Below are 15,958 nucleotides of genomic sequence, written 5' to 3'. Positions count from 1 at the left end.
GCTCTGCTGACGTGCGTGCGTGTGTGTGTGTGTGTGTGTGTGTGTGTGTGTGTGTGTGTGCGTGTGCGTGTATGCGTGCGTGTGTGTGTGTTTCAGGGCGAGAGAGCGGAGAAAGGAGACAGAGGGGAGACTGTGAGTATTTGCCTCCATAAATGTTTGATGTATTTTGCAAGTGGCCACCAGTTGCAGCGTTCCAACCCTGGCCTTTCCCTTTCAGGGCAAAGCGGGGCTGACCGGGGCAGTTGGCCCCCCGGGTCCAAAGGTAAGGCCTCCTCACGCCACCGTGGTCCCCATCAGTCCCGTACCGACCCATCTGAAGGTACACCCCGGGCAGGACAGCAGACACTGACGCCTCTCTGACCACCACAGGGCACGTCGGCCGAGGCGGTCGTCACCGGAGCCCCGGGGGTCCGAGGGGTCCCTGGAGTCACGGGGCCCAAGGGAGAGGCCGGAGCCCCGGGAGCACACGGGTCCAAGGGGGACCGGGTAAGGCGAGAGCTCCCAGACGGACCCAGAGGACCTCCTGGCCTGGTGGTCCGGCTCCCTCTCTGGTGGCTCAACGTGTAAACGAAGGTTTCTGGTGTGGTATGACGAGAGGATGTGAGCTGGACCGTGTGACTGCGTTGCAGGGCTTCGCGGGCTCCAGCGGGGATAAGGGAGAGCGGGGCGAGTCCGGAGAGCGGGGGCGAGACGGGTCTCAGGTAGGGTGTCGCGGCCTGGAGCCGGAAGCTCAGAAGCTGTTATCAATTAAACCAGATTGGGTTCACTTTGAGATGACACCGGGTTGTGATGTTTGGATTTCAGGGACCCGCAGGAGAACCGGGGAAAACCGGTCAGGATGGGAAGCCGGTAAGTGGATCAGGATCGTTATTGGTCGAAAGCGATTTATAAAAGATTTAACCGTTTTTTTGTACTGTAATCACCTGCCTGTTGACGGCATGGTGGTCTTTAACAACGTGAAATGGGACTGACAGAGCAGTGATGCTCGAAGGAAAACAACATGAATATTTGATGATTGGCTATGATGTGATTCTATATGTTCTATATCTTGTTGCATTGTTATTGTTGCATAGCTAACATACTGTATATGTATTTATATACATATGTATTTACTGTTTGTTTTTCAAGCGCATCCTGTGATTTAACCATTGATGCTTTGTGTTCATAGCGATAACATTTGAACTTCAGTGATAATCTTCAGGTGTTCAGCAGAAAGGGACCTTGCCTAATACAACTAGCACCTGACTGTTAGCCTAATACAAATAGTACCTGACTGTTAGCATAATACAACTAGCACCTGACTGTTAGCCTAATACAACTAGCACCTGACTGTTAGCCTAATACAACTAGCACCTGACTGTTAGCCTAATACAACTAGCACCTGTCTGTTAGCCTAATACAACTAGCACCTGACTGTTAGCCTAATACAACTAGCACCTGACTGTTAGCCTAATACAAATAGTACCTGACTGTTAGCATAATACAACTAGCACCTGACTGTTAGCCTAATACAACTAGCACCTGACTGTTAGCCTAATACAACTAGCACCTGACTGTTAGCCTAATACAACTAGCACCTGTCTGTTAGCCTAATACAACTAGCACCTGACTGTTAGCCTAATACAACTAGCACCTGACTGTTAGCCTAATACAACTAGCACCTGACTGTTAGCCTAATACAACCAGCACCTGACTGTTAGCCTAATACAACCAGCACCTGACTGTTAGCCTAATACAACTAGCACCTGACTGTTAGCCTAATTCAACCAGCAGCACCTTACTGTTAGCCTAATACTGTACCAATCAGCGCTTGTTAAGGGGCTGTCCCAGCATGAGTTGTCGGTCCTGGAGCGAGGGCGGGAGGAAGTGGGGGGGAGGAGGAGGGAGAGGAGGGGGGGTGGAAGAGGAGGTAGGAGGAGGAGGAGGGGAGGAGGGAGGGGGGGTGAGGGTGAGACCGAGTCCTCACGCTGTCCCGTTCTTCTTCCCTGCCCGCCGGGGGAGTAGGGTCCAGTAGGGCCCGCTGGTCGGCTAGGACTCCCAGTGAGTAAACCAGTTCACCAGTTCACCAGTAGACCAGTGGCCAGGGCTCAGGGTGTGGGGCCTGGAGGAGGGGGGTGTGGTGGGTGTGGTGGGGGAGGTGGGCTGATTGTTGGGGAGGCTGGGTTGCTGTTGGACCAGCAGGTGGAGCTGTGTTTCCTCCCTCTTCCTCGCTGGCGCTCTGCACATCAACGACGGTCAGACTTTGGCGGCTCCTCACTGACGCTTCACCTCCTCCCCTTGTGTCTTCATACCCTCCTCCTCTGTGTCTGCTCCTGTCGCCCATCTGTCCATCATACTGTCCTCCCCCTCTGCTCTCTCTCTCTCTCTCTCTCTCTCTCTCTCTCTCTCTCTCTCTCTCTCTCTCTCTCACTGTCTGTCTGTCTGTCTGTCTGTCTGTCTGTCTGTCTGTCTGTCTGTCTGTCTGTCTGTCTGTCTGTCTGTCTGTCTGTCTGTCTGTCTGTGTCTCTCTCTCTCTCTCTCTCTCCCTCTCCGTCTCTCTCTCTATGTCTCTCTCTTTTCTTTCTCTCTCTCTCTCTCTCTCTCTCCCTCTCTCGCTCTCGCTCTCTCCCCTCTCTCTCCCTCTCTCTCTCGCTCTTGCTCTCGCTCTCTCTCTCTCTCTCTGTAGGGCATGCCTGGGTTCCCTGGAGTTCTGGGCAGACCGGTAGGTGCTCTTTAGGCTGGCTCTGTGTTGCTGTGGTTCTCCTGCTTGCCTTGAGAGGTGCAGTTGGCGTGGATGTTGGCAAGCGATGAGATGCTCTCACACAAGAGAGACTTACTGATAAAAACATCTGCATCAGGCGCAGCCCGCCAGATCTGTTTTGGGCAGACCCCCCATTGTCTGGCCACCTGCCTGCCCTTCATTTGGACTTCAGGAAATATTTATCCTGACCACCTGTTCCCCAAGTGGTGTCCAATTCAGTGCCAGGGTGAGGGTGATGGTTAGAATCAGAGTTAGAGTGAGAGTAAGGCTGCGGGTTAAAATCAGGGGAGGGTTAGAGTTAGAGATAGGTTAGGGCTAGAGTTAGGTGAGGGTTAGAGTTAGGTGAGGGTCCGAGTTAGGGTAAGAGTTAGAGTTTGGGTTTGAGTTAGGATTGGGGTTAGAGTTAGGGTTAGGATGAGTGTCAGGGTTAGAGTTAGGGTTAGTGTTCGGTGAGGGTGAGAGTTACAGTTATGTGAAGGTTAGGGTGAGATTTGGCGTTAAGGTTAGAGTTAGAGTTGGGGTCAGGGTTAGAGTGAGGGTTTGAGTTTGAGTGAGGGTTTGTTTGTATCCATTGTGTTACTGAGATGAGCGGGCTGACGTGATGATCATGATATCTGCTTCATGTGCCTTGTGATTTCCTTCTGCCCTTGCACTAACCTTTCAAAGCCTTTGTCTCGCTGCATAGCTTTGATTGAACGTGAATCCTCCTGCATGTTTGGGCATGATGATGGAACGGTAGTTTACACTTTACACTAGTTTACAGTAGTTTACACTCTCTTTTTACTTTATGCTAACATATCTTTAAATGGTTAAGAGGAGCCCATTTTTAAATCCGCCACGATCAAAGTGTGCCGTCTCTCTACTCACCGCATGCAACCCCTCTCCTCAACCAGCGTGAAGCTTTACTGCCTGACTACAGCTTAGCCTTCTCTGTCCACAGGGAAACCCAGGAGAGAACGGGGTCAGAGGGCCCACAGTGAGTACCCCCACTCACTCACTGACACTGACTGACACTCACTCACTCACTCACTCACTCACTCACTCACTCACTCACTCACTCACTCACCCTCTCACCCACTCACACTGACTGACTGACTGACTCACTGACTCAGACTAGCAGCCGCTGCTGTACTGATGCTTCCGTTGATGTTGATCTAGGGTCCGCTTGGCACCAACGGGCCCCCGGGACCCCCTGGAGTGAAGGTGAGCATGCTCTCCATATTGACGCCACACACATCCTGAGTTTGAGTCCACCTCACGCCATGCTTCATGTGATTGACAGGGCAACAACGGCAACCCAGGGGTGGGAGTCCAGGTAAGGCTTCACGTCTCCCCGTCGAATGATCCGTCACTGTGAGGCGGCCATCTTAATTAAGCTGTACCATGTGGTGGTGGTCTGACCTGAGATCCTCCTCCCTTCCCTACAGGGTCCCCCCGGGGCCCAGGGGAGCACAGGACTGCCGGGGCCCGCCGGTCTTCCAGGAGCCGTGGTAAGCTGCCATACATCAAACTAAGGGCCGCTCTGGGCTGGAGGTCTGTAGACCCCCTCTGGCCTGGAGGTCCTGTCTGTGGGCCCCCTCTGGTCTGAAGGTCTGTAGACCCCCTCTGGGCTGAAGGTTCTGTCTGTAGACCCCCCTGTCTGTAGACCCTCTCTGGGCTGAAGGTTCTGTCTGTAGACCCCCTCTGGGCTGGAGGTCCTGTCTGTAGACCCCCTCTGGTCCTGTCTGTAGACCCCCTCTGGTCCTGCCTGTAGACCCCCTCTGGGCTGGAGGTCCTCTGGTTCTCTGCTGTGATCCTCATGCCTCGTGTCTGTCTCCGTCTCCCAGGGTCCTCAAGGCCCTCCTGGGCTGTCCGGCCAGGTGGTGAGTAGAGCTGTGGGGAGAATAGCCCTCACCTGCAAGGACACCACTGCACACAACCACTGCACGCAACCACTGCACGCAACCACTGCACGCAACCACTGCACACAACCACTGCACACAACCACTGCACACTCACTGCACACAACCACTGCACACAACCACTACACACAACAACTGCACACAACCACTGCACACAACCACTGCACGCAACCACTGCACGCAACCACTGCACGCAACCACTGCACACAACCACTGCACGCAACCACTGCACACAACCACTGCACACAACCACTGCACACAACCACTGCACGCAACCACTGCACACAACCACTACACACAACCACTGCACACAACCACTGCACGCAACCACTGCACGCAACCACTGCACACAACCACTACACACAACCACTGCACACAACCACTGCACACAACCACTACACACAACAACTGCACACAACCACTGCACACAACCACTGCACACCCTCACTGCATGGAAACCACACACAACCCTCACTGCATGGAAACCACACCCAACCCTCACTGCATGGAAACAACACCCAACCCTCACTGCATGACAAACCACTGCCCTCAACCCTCCGCTCTCCTCCACCTTTCAGCATTGGAGCCACGTTGACCTTTTGGCTTGACCTTTACAGTGAAGTGTGCCTACCCCACAGGGCGAGGGCGGCAAACCAGGGGTCCCCGGGAGGGACGGGGTACCAGGCAAGGAAGGAACCCCGGGACTACCTGGAAAACAGGTGTGTGTGTGTGTGTGTGTGTGTGTGTGTGTGTGTGTGTGTGTGTGTGTGTGTGTGTGTGTGTGTGTGTGTGTGTGTGTGTGTGTGTGTGTGTGTGTGTGTGTGTGATATACTCACATTGCGAGGCCTTCTGTTGTGTTTCCGGTTCCTCTTCAACCCTTCCTCTTCTTCTCTCCCCACCCAGGGCATCGCTGGACCCTCAGGAGCGCATGGATTAAAGGGGGAGCTGGGGGACAGTGGCCCCCCAGGGAAGGTAGCCGGCCTGTGTGTTTGCGTGTGCATGTGTGCGTGCGTGTGTGCGTGCGACGTGCGTTCATGAGCTGTCAAAGGCTGCTTTGCTATTAGCGGTCGGATCCAATATTTACACGGGCTAACGGAGATGAGAATAGATGCGGGGTCCGGTTGAAGTAAACTCTCCCTCTCCATCATCTGGACTATGGGCGGCGTAGGAGTCTGGTTATGTTGCTGTTATGTCCTCCTCGTCTGTCGTCTTTATTAGCCTGTTTTACAGGGTTATTCTTAGTGCACCACTGGTGCTTCAGGGGCCAACAGAGACTGTGATGAACCTAAGGGCCCTCAGCCCACGCAGAGCCCACCCTCTGTCTGAGGACCGGGGGCCCCACCCAGAGACGTGTGATGAAGCGCAAGCTTTCAGGAGCAGCTCCTGCATCGACCGCACTGTGAAGTGTACTTTTCCTTTACTGGTAATGACTGTCACTTTGTCTCCCCGTCTCCTCCAGATTGTGGCCGGACCCCCGGGGCCCAAAGGACGAGACGTAAGGAGATATTCATATCAAGCTTTATATCATCTGTACTTTACTCTCATGTTCCCCCTGACCTTGGTGTGATCGTCAGGAGGAAGTGATGTTCTTTGGTTCTCCATAAGCATTCCAAGCCAGATGGAACCAGTATCACAAAGCACCCCTCCCTGCGGCCCAGTCCACTGAAGAACACCTTGATTATTGTTAAACGCTCTCTGCCAGAAACGCTGGGCTGTGATCTGAAGAGTCGTGTGTGAAATGCTCCAGACCTTTGTAGAACAACCGTCCGACCTGATGTTCTTGTGTTGGACCAGGGGCTGCCGGGCCAGGCCCTACCCGGGGTGACGGGAGAACAAGGTCTACCCGGTTTTAAGGTGCGTCTGTTCAACCCCTTTACCGTCGTGTTGTTGACACCATCAATGCCCATGGGTGGGGCTCGTTCTCTAACACCGTCCTCCCTGCCCCTTGCTGCGGTTTAGGGCGACAAAGGAGAGAGGGGTCCAGCTGGGATCAAAGGAGACAGAGTAAGTAACACTACTGCCTACCGGCAATATATACAATATATATGCCGCCTTGCATGGTTGTCAGCGCCTGTGTGTGACAACCACAAACCAACGGTGTGTGAATGTGTGTATGAATCGGTGAACGGGTGAATGTGTGTATGCATGGGTGAATGTCGGGCCATAATTGTGAAGCACTTTTGATTGGCCATCGGTTAGACAAGCGCCGTACGAATGCAGGCCATTTGTATATATTTCTTTGTTTTGTTTTGTCTTGTAGGCGCTGCCTGGAGAAGACGGCAGCCCCGGAGAAGATGTAGGTATCAGATGAAGCGCCAGGCTTTCACACCCCTGCTCTCTGCTCACACTGCCATCCACAGGGGGGGGGGGGGGGGGGGTGTTACAGGAACACCTTACCTCACCAGCAACACCTCTGAACTGTGTGGATGCTGACTGTGATACCTGATACCTCTGTAACCCTTTAGTACGGGTTACCCCAGGCCAGCCTGTTTGGGGTATAGCCCATCCGGTTGCGGCTGACATTATCAAATCTGACAAAAATGTAAAAAAAAAAAAGCCAAGTGTAAACCCTGCCATTCAGGCAATATTTGTACAGTCAAGGGGTTTGAGTCCCAGACTTTGATGTTAATGGATTTCAGTCCTTTGTTGTTGAAACATCACACAGGACTCCGCACCATCTGGCTGCCACGCAAGTTAGTCAGATCTCTGAAAGATCCGCAAATATTCAGAGGAGTTATCGCACAAAGAAATGTTGGTGGTTTAATTTCCCCGCAAGACATAAAGGAGCAGCAAGAAGCAAGCTGTGGAGGCGGCCTGCATTAGCCGAAATACAAGATGACATTGTGTTGAGGTGTTTGAACACAGTGGGTATCACGAGAGGAATCAGGGAGGCATCATCGCTGGGATAACGACACTGTTAGCGGAGCAGTTACCCTGGAGCAGCAGGGCCACAGATCGGGTTGTGATCACCGTGTGCAGTTATTTAGTCATTTAGTCAGTGGTTCACTTCCAGGACACTGCGTTCTGAGCGCTAAGAACGACTCCGAGCACATTGTCGTCGTGATTCTGCAGCACTTCGCAGCATGTAGCTTCTCATCCGTCCAGTGGTCAGGAGTCCAGACCCTCAGTTAACAGCCCTATCGTCGTGACAGGGGCCTCTCTGGGCCTCAAGGGGACTGTTTAAGAGCCTGTATGGTGGCTCGCAGAGGCTTCAATCTGCCCCTTCTCCATTGCTCCTTCATTAGGTGCACTCTTTTGAATCGTATTGATCTACCACCATCTTTTTATTTTCTCGTTTCTTAAACAAATGTACACTAATTATATCCTTTGCTGTGTAAAGGCTGTGTGAGTTATAAATCTGTTCCACTAATAAGACGAGGGGTATCACACCTCCCACGCTCAGCCTCTCACACCGTTGTCCTGTAATCATACTTCAATCCATCTTTATTGTTTCATTAGTCCAGCTCCTCTGAACCTTTTAGTTATTACAGTCACAACAAACCAATGCTGGATGAGGTGCTATTGGTCTCTTGACCGTTCCTCCCCTCTCTTCCCCCAGGGGGCCCAGGGTCCAGCAGGACCCAAAGGAGACAAGGTGAGCACACCGTTCGCCACACATCCTCCTGGAAATCCGGTTCCAGAGAGGTCGGGTGCTTCTAGAAAAACACACTTCAGATGTGTGTCAGACCTTCTCAATACTGGCTGCAAAAAGATTTTAAATTAACCGAAATGATCTCTTTGAACGCTTTTAAATCTAAGATGAGAGCATTTCAGAGCACCTCCTTTACTTGTAGATGTTTTTTATAATTTTTTTTAATTGACTTACTTTTATTATTTTAACAGCTTTTTATTTATTATTATTTATTTATTTATTTAAATTTCTGTCTATATGTTGTGAGTGTAATATTGTGAGTGTACATATGTTATTTGTTGCTGCCTCTTGGCCAGGACTCCCTCGAAAAATAGGTTTTTAATCTCAATGGGACTTTCCTGGTTGAATAAAGGTAAAGAAAATAATAAAGATAATAATAAATACTGAAGGGTTTCACTCAGTGCAACTTGTCCACTCGAAAGACTCGACTAGCCCTCTTACCCCTCGTTGACATCCCCCCTGGATTCTACCCTGACCCATAACCCTGTTTACCCCACCTCCCCACAGCCGGCCTGCATCGTTAGTCCAACTGTGTCTTTATCCCCAAGATATTTCAGTGTGTTGACTCTGGACCTACTGACCGTAGAGAGATGTGCCCCCTGAGACACACAAGCTTTGAAATGATTCATGAGATGAAAAGCATGGCTCCGTCAGAAGTGGGTCAGCCGGCCGTCGGTGAACGGACTCTGTGTTCCTTGTCTTCCTTGTGTTCCAGGGAGATAAGGGTGTTGGTCAGGCCGGACCCTCGGGCCAGCACGGACCTCAAGGTTTAAAGGTCAACATGCAACACAACAACCCCACTTGCACCCCTAACATGCACACAGACTCCTCCGGATGACGTGTCGCATGCTTCCGACTTCCGACTGTACGTCAAGATGAGATTCACGGGTTCTCCGGTTGTGTCAGCTGACCCCAGACCTTGTTTTATTCTTTATTCTTTATTCTTTATTTCAAGGCTAGCCCCTTGAGATGTACTCTCTAAATTCCGAGGGGGTTCCTTACAAATAATGACAAACAATGCAAACATAATAAAAAATCAATCACATAATACCAAACATATAAGCACAAGGACACAGGCACCCACACACACATACACACTCCATCAATGCGCCCCAAAACTAATCTCCCCACCAGGGCTGTGTGGTCGTAACATCTGCCTCTTGTTTCAGGGAGATCCAGGTCTTCCCGGCCCCGCCGGGCCCCCGGGGGCCAGAGGTCTGTCGGGCAACGCGGGCCTGGCCGGCCTGAGAGGAGAGGTCGGGGAACCGGGCGCCCCCGGTGCCTCTGGGGAGCGGGTGGGTCTCGACCTCAGTGCCTTCCTCCCTCACGGCGCTGTCTGCTGGGTGTCCGAGTGATGAAGAGCTTCATGCGTGTATCTTCATCTCTTCTCCTCTCTCCTGTGTCCTGCAGGGTCTCCCCGGGTTCTCAGGGCGGGTCGGCGCCCCGGGGGTGCCCGGTCCGGCCGGGACCCTCGGCCCAGCGGTGAGTTCACCCTCTCACTGTAGGGGGGCGGTGGGCCGAGGTCCGTCTGATGACCACCCCGGCCCCCCGGCCTGCCTCTGCTCCTCTTCAGTCAGCATGGAGGGTGGGGTTAATGTTGTACCTTTCTTTGTGTTCTCTAGGGCGCGCCAGGTCTTGATGGAGGAAAAGGAGACAAGGTGAGCTGGCAAACCCTCAATAATCCATCAGAACCTCCACCACAACCTCCACCACATCCTCCATCACAACCTCCACCACAACCTCCACCACAACCTCCACCACAACCTCCACCACAACCCCCACCACAACCTCCATCACAACCTCCATCAGAACCTCCACCACAACCTCCATCACAACCTCCACCACAACCTCCATCACAACCTCCATCACAACCTCCACCACAACCTCCATCACAACCTCCACCACAACCTCCACCACAACCTCCACCACAACCTCCATCACAACCTCCACCACAACCTCCACCACAACCTCCATCACAACCTCCATCACAACCTCCACCACAACCTCCACCACATCCTCCACCACAACCTCCACCACAACCTCCATCACAACCTCCATCACAACCTCCATCACAACCTCCATCACAACCTCCACCACAACCTCCATCACAACCTCCACCACAACCTCCATCACAACCTCCATCACAACCTCCACCACATCCTCCATCACAACCTCCACCACAACCTCCACCACAACCTCCACCACAACCTCCATCACAACCTCCATCACAACCTCCATCACATCCTCCATAACTCTCTCTGTCACAACCTCCACCACAACCTCCACCACAACCTCCACCACAACCTCCACCACAACCTCCATCACAACCTCCATCACAACCTCCACCACAACCTCCACCACAACGTCCATAGCTCTCTCTCTCACAACCTCCATCACAACCTCCACCACAACCTCCACCACAACCTCCACCACAACCTCCATCACAACCTCCACCACAACCTCCATCACAACCTCCACCACAACCTCCACCACAACCTCCATCACAACCTCCATCACAACCTCCACCACAACCTCCACCACAACCTCCATCACAACCTCCATCACAACCTCCACCACAACCTCCACCACAACCTCCATCACAACCTCCATCACAACCTCCACCACAACCTCCATCAGAACCTCCATCAGGACATTCATCAGAACCTCTCAGGACGTCCTGTAGCAGGACACGCCCCCTGCCGCCCAGCGGTGTGTCACACTTCTCCTCCTCTTCTCCTCCACAGGGGGAGGTCGGCGTGGGGGTCCCGGGGCTGAGAGGAGAGAGGGGGACCCCAGGCACCAGGGTAAGTGCCTGTCAGGTCCCGGTCGGTTGGAGGTGAAGCTCCGTAGCGTCCTCCTGAATGTGCCTCATGTTGACGCTGTGCTCTCGGGTCGCAGGGTGAAGAGGGCCGTGCGGGGGAGAACGGAGAGCGCGGGCCCACGGTCAGTACCCCAATCTGAGGATCCCTCCTCCTGGAGGACCTACGTGGAACCAGAAGGTTCTGGTTCATAGCTTAGTACTGGAACTGCACTGGTTTAAAGGAAGCCATAAACCTTTATGGGAGGAGCACATCATTACCAGCTGCTCTGAGATAAGGTTAAGGTTAAGGTTGAGTCAAGGTGTAGTTCAGGTGTATCCCCCAGGTGCCTGTTACCCTCGGTAACAGGCAGCATGAGGTGAGCTGCTTGGTAATTGAACGTTTGGTCCCTTAGGGTCCTGCCGGTAGCCGTGGCGACCGAGGAGACAAGGTAACCGTGTCCTTCAGCACGTTTACAACATCCCCGCGGTGATGGGGCTCATGTTTTGACACCGATGTGATCGACACGCAGGAATGACATGTCATGCTTTCACTTTATTACAGGGGGAGTTGGGACCACAAGGAGACAAAGGAGAGAAGGTAGGACAACCCTGCACGCTTCGTCTGTGCGTGTGCGTGTGCGCGCGCGTGTGTGTGTGTGTGTGTGTGTGCGCACACGTGTGTGTGTGTGTGTGCGCGCGCGCGCGCGCGTGTGTGTGTGTGTGTGTGTGTGTGTGTGTGTGTGTGCGTGTGTGCGTGTGCGTGTGCGTGTGCGTGTGTGTGTGTGTGAATCCGTCCTGTGACTGAGGGGACGTTGGTGATGATCTGCCTGAAGGACCAAGAGGACCCTCCTAATATTTGAGGGGGGGGGGGGGGGGGGGGTTTACTACTGCTGCTGCTAACGTCCTTCTTCTCCCTCCACAGGGGGACACTCTGCTGGTCGGGGGACCCCCCGGAGACAAGGGCAACAAAGGGGAGCTGGTCAGTGAACCCACCACACACCCATCACCCCCACCACACCCCCATCACCCCCACCACACCCCCATCACCCCCACCACACACCCATCACCCCACACCACACCCCCACAACACTCCCACCACTCCCCCACCACACCCCCACCACCCCCCCCCCCCCCCCCCCCATGTGACTCTGTGTTCCGTCCTGCAGGGCGACCGCGGCGCCAAAGGGCTGCAGGGCGAGAAGGGCCTGAAGGGCCAGGAGGGGCCGTCGGGGGAGCAGGTGAGCCAGGGGCCCGCCCCCGTCCAGGACACGCCCCCTCCAGGCCACGCCCCTCAGAGGTGTTTCCAGAGATAAAGCTGTGTGTGTTTGTGTGCGTATGTGTGTGTGTGTGTGTGTGTGTGTGTGTGTGTTTGTGTTTGTGTTTGTGTGTTCATCAGGGTCTGCGGGGGGAGCCCGGAGAGAGGGGGTCCACGGGGTTCCAGGGGGCCCGGGGCCCCGGGGGGCAAAAGGTAAGCACACACACACACACACACACACACACACACACACACACACACACACACACACACACACACACACACACACACAAGTTCATTAAAGTTAAGAAACTAAATATAAGAAACTAAATAATAATATTAAATAATCAAACAATGAATTGTCTGAAAATCACATCAATGCAAAGTGAGGTGTGAATACTGAGTGAAAGGGTCTCTCTCTCTGCCTCACTCCTCAAGGGAGAGGCTGGGCTCCACGGGGTGCCTGGAGAATCGGTGAGTCCATCTTCCTCCTCTTTCCCGCCTCCTCCTCTTCATCCTCATCCTATTCTTCATCCTGTTCTTAAAGAGAGCTGATGTGATTGGTCTGTTCTTAGAGACAGCTGATGAGATTGGTCCTGTTCTTAGAGAGAGCTGATGTGATTGGTCCTGTTCTTAGAGAGAGGGCTGATGTGATTGGTCTATTCAGAGAGACAGCTGATGTGATTGGTCTGTTCTTAGAGACAGCTGATGTGATTGGTCTGTTCTTTGAAACAGCTGATGTGATTGGACTGTTCTTTGAGACAGCTGATGTGATTGGTTCTCTCAGGGTTCCCCAGGGAAGGACGGACTGTCCGGGCTCCGAGGGGAGAAGGGAGAGATTGGATTAAATGGACCTCGAGGAATAAAGGTATTTGAATGTGTTTGTGTTCTATCTTCGCATGCTAGTGTTGGTGCGTGTATGTGGCTTAGTGTGTGTGTTTGTATGTGTGTACTGTGTGTCTGCCTTTGTATCTTTCTGTGTGTGTGTGTGTGTGTGTGTGTGTGTGTGTGTGTGTGTGTGTGTGTGTGTGTGTGTGTGTGTGTGTGTGTGTGTGTGTGTGTGTGTGTGTGTGTGTGTGTGTGTGTGTGTGTGCGTGCGTGCGTGCGTGCGTGCGTGCGTGCGTGCGTGCGTGCGTGCGTGCGTGCGTGCGTGCGTGCGTGCGTGCGTGCGTGCGTGCGTGCGTGCGTGCGTGCGTGCGTGCGTGCGTGCGTGCGTGCGTGCGTGCGTGCGTGCGTGCGTGCGTGCGTGCGTGCGTGCGTGCGTGCGTGCGTGCGTGCGTGTGTGTGAATGGTGTTCCTTCCTGTTTGATGTTGAACTGGGAGGGACAGGTCCCAGCCTGTACCGGACAGGTCACAGCCTGGTCCCTCCAGAGAGAAGAGATCCTGCAGTGAGACGAGATCCCCCAGAGAAGTTCTTGTGTTTCAGCAGCCTGTTCCAGCACATCCTCTCCTCCCTCTTTTCTGTCCACATAGTGGAACGTTTTCTGTCCACTGAGGCTTTACAACTAATGGCAGGGAGAGTGATGACTCACAAGGTGATGAGTGTTCCTGGGAGCAGTGTGTGTGATTGTGTGTCTGTGTGTCTGTGTGTGTGTTTTGTGTGTGTGTGTGTGTGTGTGTGTGTGTGTCTGTGTCTGTGTCTGTGTCTGTGTCTGTGTGTGTCTGTGTGTGTCTAGGGGGCCCTATAGAAAGCCCTGCTGGGCTCAATTACAGGTTTGGTGTATTTTCTGTCCTCTGAGTCACAACCATGTGTCTGTGTGTCATGTGACCATCTTGTGTTTCCAGGGCGACCGCGGGCCCAAGGGATCCTGTGGAGCGGACGGTGCCAAGGGAGAGAAGGTGAGACAGGGAGGGGGAGAGAGAGAGGGGGAGAGAGACAGGGAGGGGGAGAGAGACAGGGAGGGGAGAGAGACAGGGAGGGGAGAGAGACAGGGAGGGGAGAGAGACAGGGAGGGGGAGAGAGACAGCGGGGGGGGGAGAGACTGGGAGGGGGGGAGAGACAGGGAGGGGGGGAGAGACAGGGAGGGGGAGAGAGACACCCTGGTGCGTGAGGTGGCGGGGGAGGAGGGAGGAATGTGTGACATGATGAGATTCTGTAATCCATCAGTTCTGAGCCGCGGGGCGATGGACCCGCTGAGCTCCACAGACGCCGGTGGAGAAGCTAGCGCCGCGGAGAGACGCTGTACATAGGCTGTAGGCTAGGCGCCACTGTCCAACTCCCGTTAATGTTAATCAACCGAACATGCTAGGTATCTTAGCATGTTAATTAACCTAGCATGCTAAGTATCCTAGCATGTTAATTGACCTAAAAGAAAGTATCCTGGCTGGCATGTTATAATTCACTTAATATGTTCAGCACCCTAGAATATTAATGAATCTAACATGTTCATTACCCTCGAATGTTAATTTCCCTAACATGCTAAGTATCCCAGAATGTTTATTCGTCTAACATGTTAAGCATCCTAGCCTGTTTATTAGCCTCACATGTCTTCTGGATGATCCGCGTTCATCTTTCAGGGTGACGGCGGGGCGCACGGGCGGCCAGGCCTCCCGGGGCGGGGGGGAGAGAAGGTATGAGACGCAGCCTGCGACACAACGCAGCAGGATATTAACGTGCTCCATGTTAGCATCACATCACAGCAGCATCACACGCTCCATGTCAGCATCACACGCTCCATCACGTGTTGAAGCCCTGATTCTGCTTGCAGGGGGACGCTGGCCCCACAGGGGCCACTGGGGGCCCGGGGAAGGAGGGACTGATCGGCCCCAAGGTACTGTACATGTGGCTGGGGTTGACCAGGGTTAGGCCACCCTTCAGTGGTCTTGGGGTTCCAGTAGTAGAAGGCCCTGAGGCGCAGTGTGGCTGACGTTCCCGTGCTTTCAGGGGGACCGTGGATTCGACGGAGTGGTGGGGGGCAAAGGGAGTCAAGGCGAGAAGGGTGAACGGGTGAGGCCTGCAGACAGACTCTCCCAAACACACTGCGTCACCTCTGCTCCCTGTCCTTCTGCTGACCTTCAACCCTCTGTGTGTGTGTGTGTGTGTGTGTGTGCTGACACAGGGCCCCCCCGGGACCCCGGGCCCCACCGGCCCCCGGGGCGTCGACGGGGCCGCTGGCCTGACCGGAACCCAAGGCCCCGGTGGGTCCAAGGGCCCCGAAGGGCTCCAGGGACAGAAGGTGATTACCTCTGGGCCCCATTGGTGCTATCAGATAGTGTGTGTCTCCATGGCAACGATGTATCGCGTGTCCATGGCAACACGCAGAGTGACGGTGTGTTGTGCGTTCCTCCCGTAACCGGGTGGCGGTGGTTTGTGTGTCCCTCTGCAGGGAGAGAGAGGGCCGGTCGGCCCCGCCATGACGGGGCCCCGCGGGGTCTCGGGCATCCCAGGGATCCGGGGGCAGCAGGTGGGTCCAAACACACCTAATGAGACCCCCCCCACACCTGAACCAGATCCTCACACCTAACGAGACCCCCCACAACCTGAATCAGATCCTCACACCCTAACGAGACCCCCCACACCTGAACCAGATCCTCACACCTAATGAGACCCCCCACACCTGAACCAGATCCTCACACCTAATGAGACCCCCCACACCTCAACCAGATCCTC

General features: G+C 54.0%; 1 protein-coding gene across 1 annotated transcript in view; it reads left to right on the top strand.

Annotated features, from left to right (window-relative positions):
* The window catches only part of col7a1 (collagen, type VII, alpha 1), a 66,887-nt gene extending 51,055 nt beyond the window's left edge, over positions 1-15,832 (top strand). Inside the window, exons 76-112 of the mRNA XM_060069927.1 lie at positions 97-132; positions 218-262; positions 370-486; positions 630-701; positions 805-849; positions 2,666-2,701; positions 3,681-3,716; positions 3,899-3,943; positions 4,023-4,055; positions 4,168-4,230; positions 4,567-4,602; positions 5,280-5,360; positions 5,545-5,613; positions 6,101-6,136; positions 6,436-6,495; positions 6,601-6,645; positions 6,902-6,937; positions 8,201-8,236; positions 9,009-9,068; positions 9,463-9,588; positions 9,704-9,775; positions 9,916-9,951; positions 11,038-11,097; positions 11,192-11,236; positions 11,507-11,542; positions 11,656-11,691; positions 12,016-12,072; positions 12,260-12,331; positions 12,490-12,561; positions 12,787-12,822; positions 13,136-13,216; positions 14,134-14,187; positions 14,866-14,919; positions 15,057-15,119; positions 15,233-15,295; positions 15,408-15,524; positions 15,675-15,832. Of these exons, the coding sequence (XP_059925910.1) occupies positions 97-132; positions 218-262; positions 370-486; positions 630-701; positions 805-849; positions 2,666-2,701; positions 3,681-3,716; positions 3,899-3,943; positions 4,023-4,055; positions 4,168-4,230; positions 4,567-4,602; positions 5,280-5,360; positions 5,545-5,613; positions 6,101-6,136; positions 6,436-6,495; positions 6,601-6,645; positions 6,902-6,937; positions 8,201-8,236; positions 9,009-9,068; positions 9,463-9,588; positions 9,704-9,775; positions 9,916-9,951; positions 11,038-11,097; positions 11,192-11,236; positions 11,507-11,542; positions 11,656-11,691; positions 12,016-12,072; positions 12,260-12,331; positions 12,490-12,561; positions 12,787-12,822; positions 13,136-13,216; positions 14,134-14,187; positions 14,866-14,919; positions 15,057-15,119; positions 15,233-15,295; positions 15,408-15,524; positions 15,675-15,812 (2,205 nt within the window). The 3' untranslated portion in view covers positions 15,813-15,832. The remainder of the gene's footprint in view (positions 1-96; positions 133-217; positions 263-369; positions 487-629; positions 702-804; positions 850-2,665; positions 2,702-3,680; positions 3,717-3,898; positions 3,944-4,022; positions 4,056-4,167; positions 4,231-4,566; positions 4,603-5,279; positions 5,361-5,544; positions 5,614-6,100; positions 6,137-6,435; positions 6,496-6,600; positions 6,646-6,901; positions 6,938-8,200; positions 8,237-9,008; positions 9,069-9,462; positions 9,589-9,703; positions 9,776-9,915; positions 9,952-11,037; positions 11,098-11,191; positions 11,237-11,506; positions 11,543-11,655; positions 11,692-12,015; positions 12,073-12,259; positions 12,332-12,489; positions 12,562-12,786; positions 12,823-13,135; positions 13,217-14,133; positions 14,188-14,865; positions 14,920-15,056; positions 15,120-15,232; positions 15,296-15,407; positions 15,525-15,674) is intronic.
* Positions 15,833-15,958: the final 126 nt, after the last annotated feature.

Source organism: Gadus macrocephalus, chromosome 13 (genome assembly GCF_031168955.1).
Source record: "Gadus macrocephalus chromosome 13, ASM3116895v1".
NCBI lineage: Eukaryota > Metazoa > Chordata > Actinopteri > Gadiformes > Gadidae > Gadus > Gadus macrocephalus.
The sequence above is the reverse complement of the archived record's forward strand: the minus strand, read 5'-3'. Positions and strand labels throughout refer to the sequence as shown.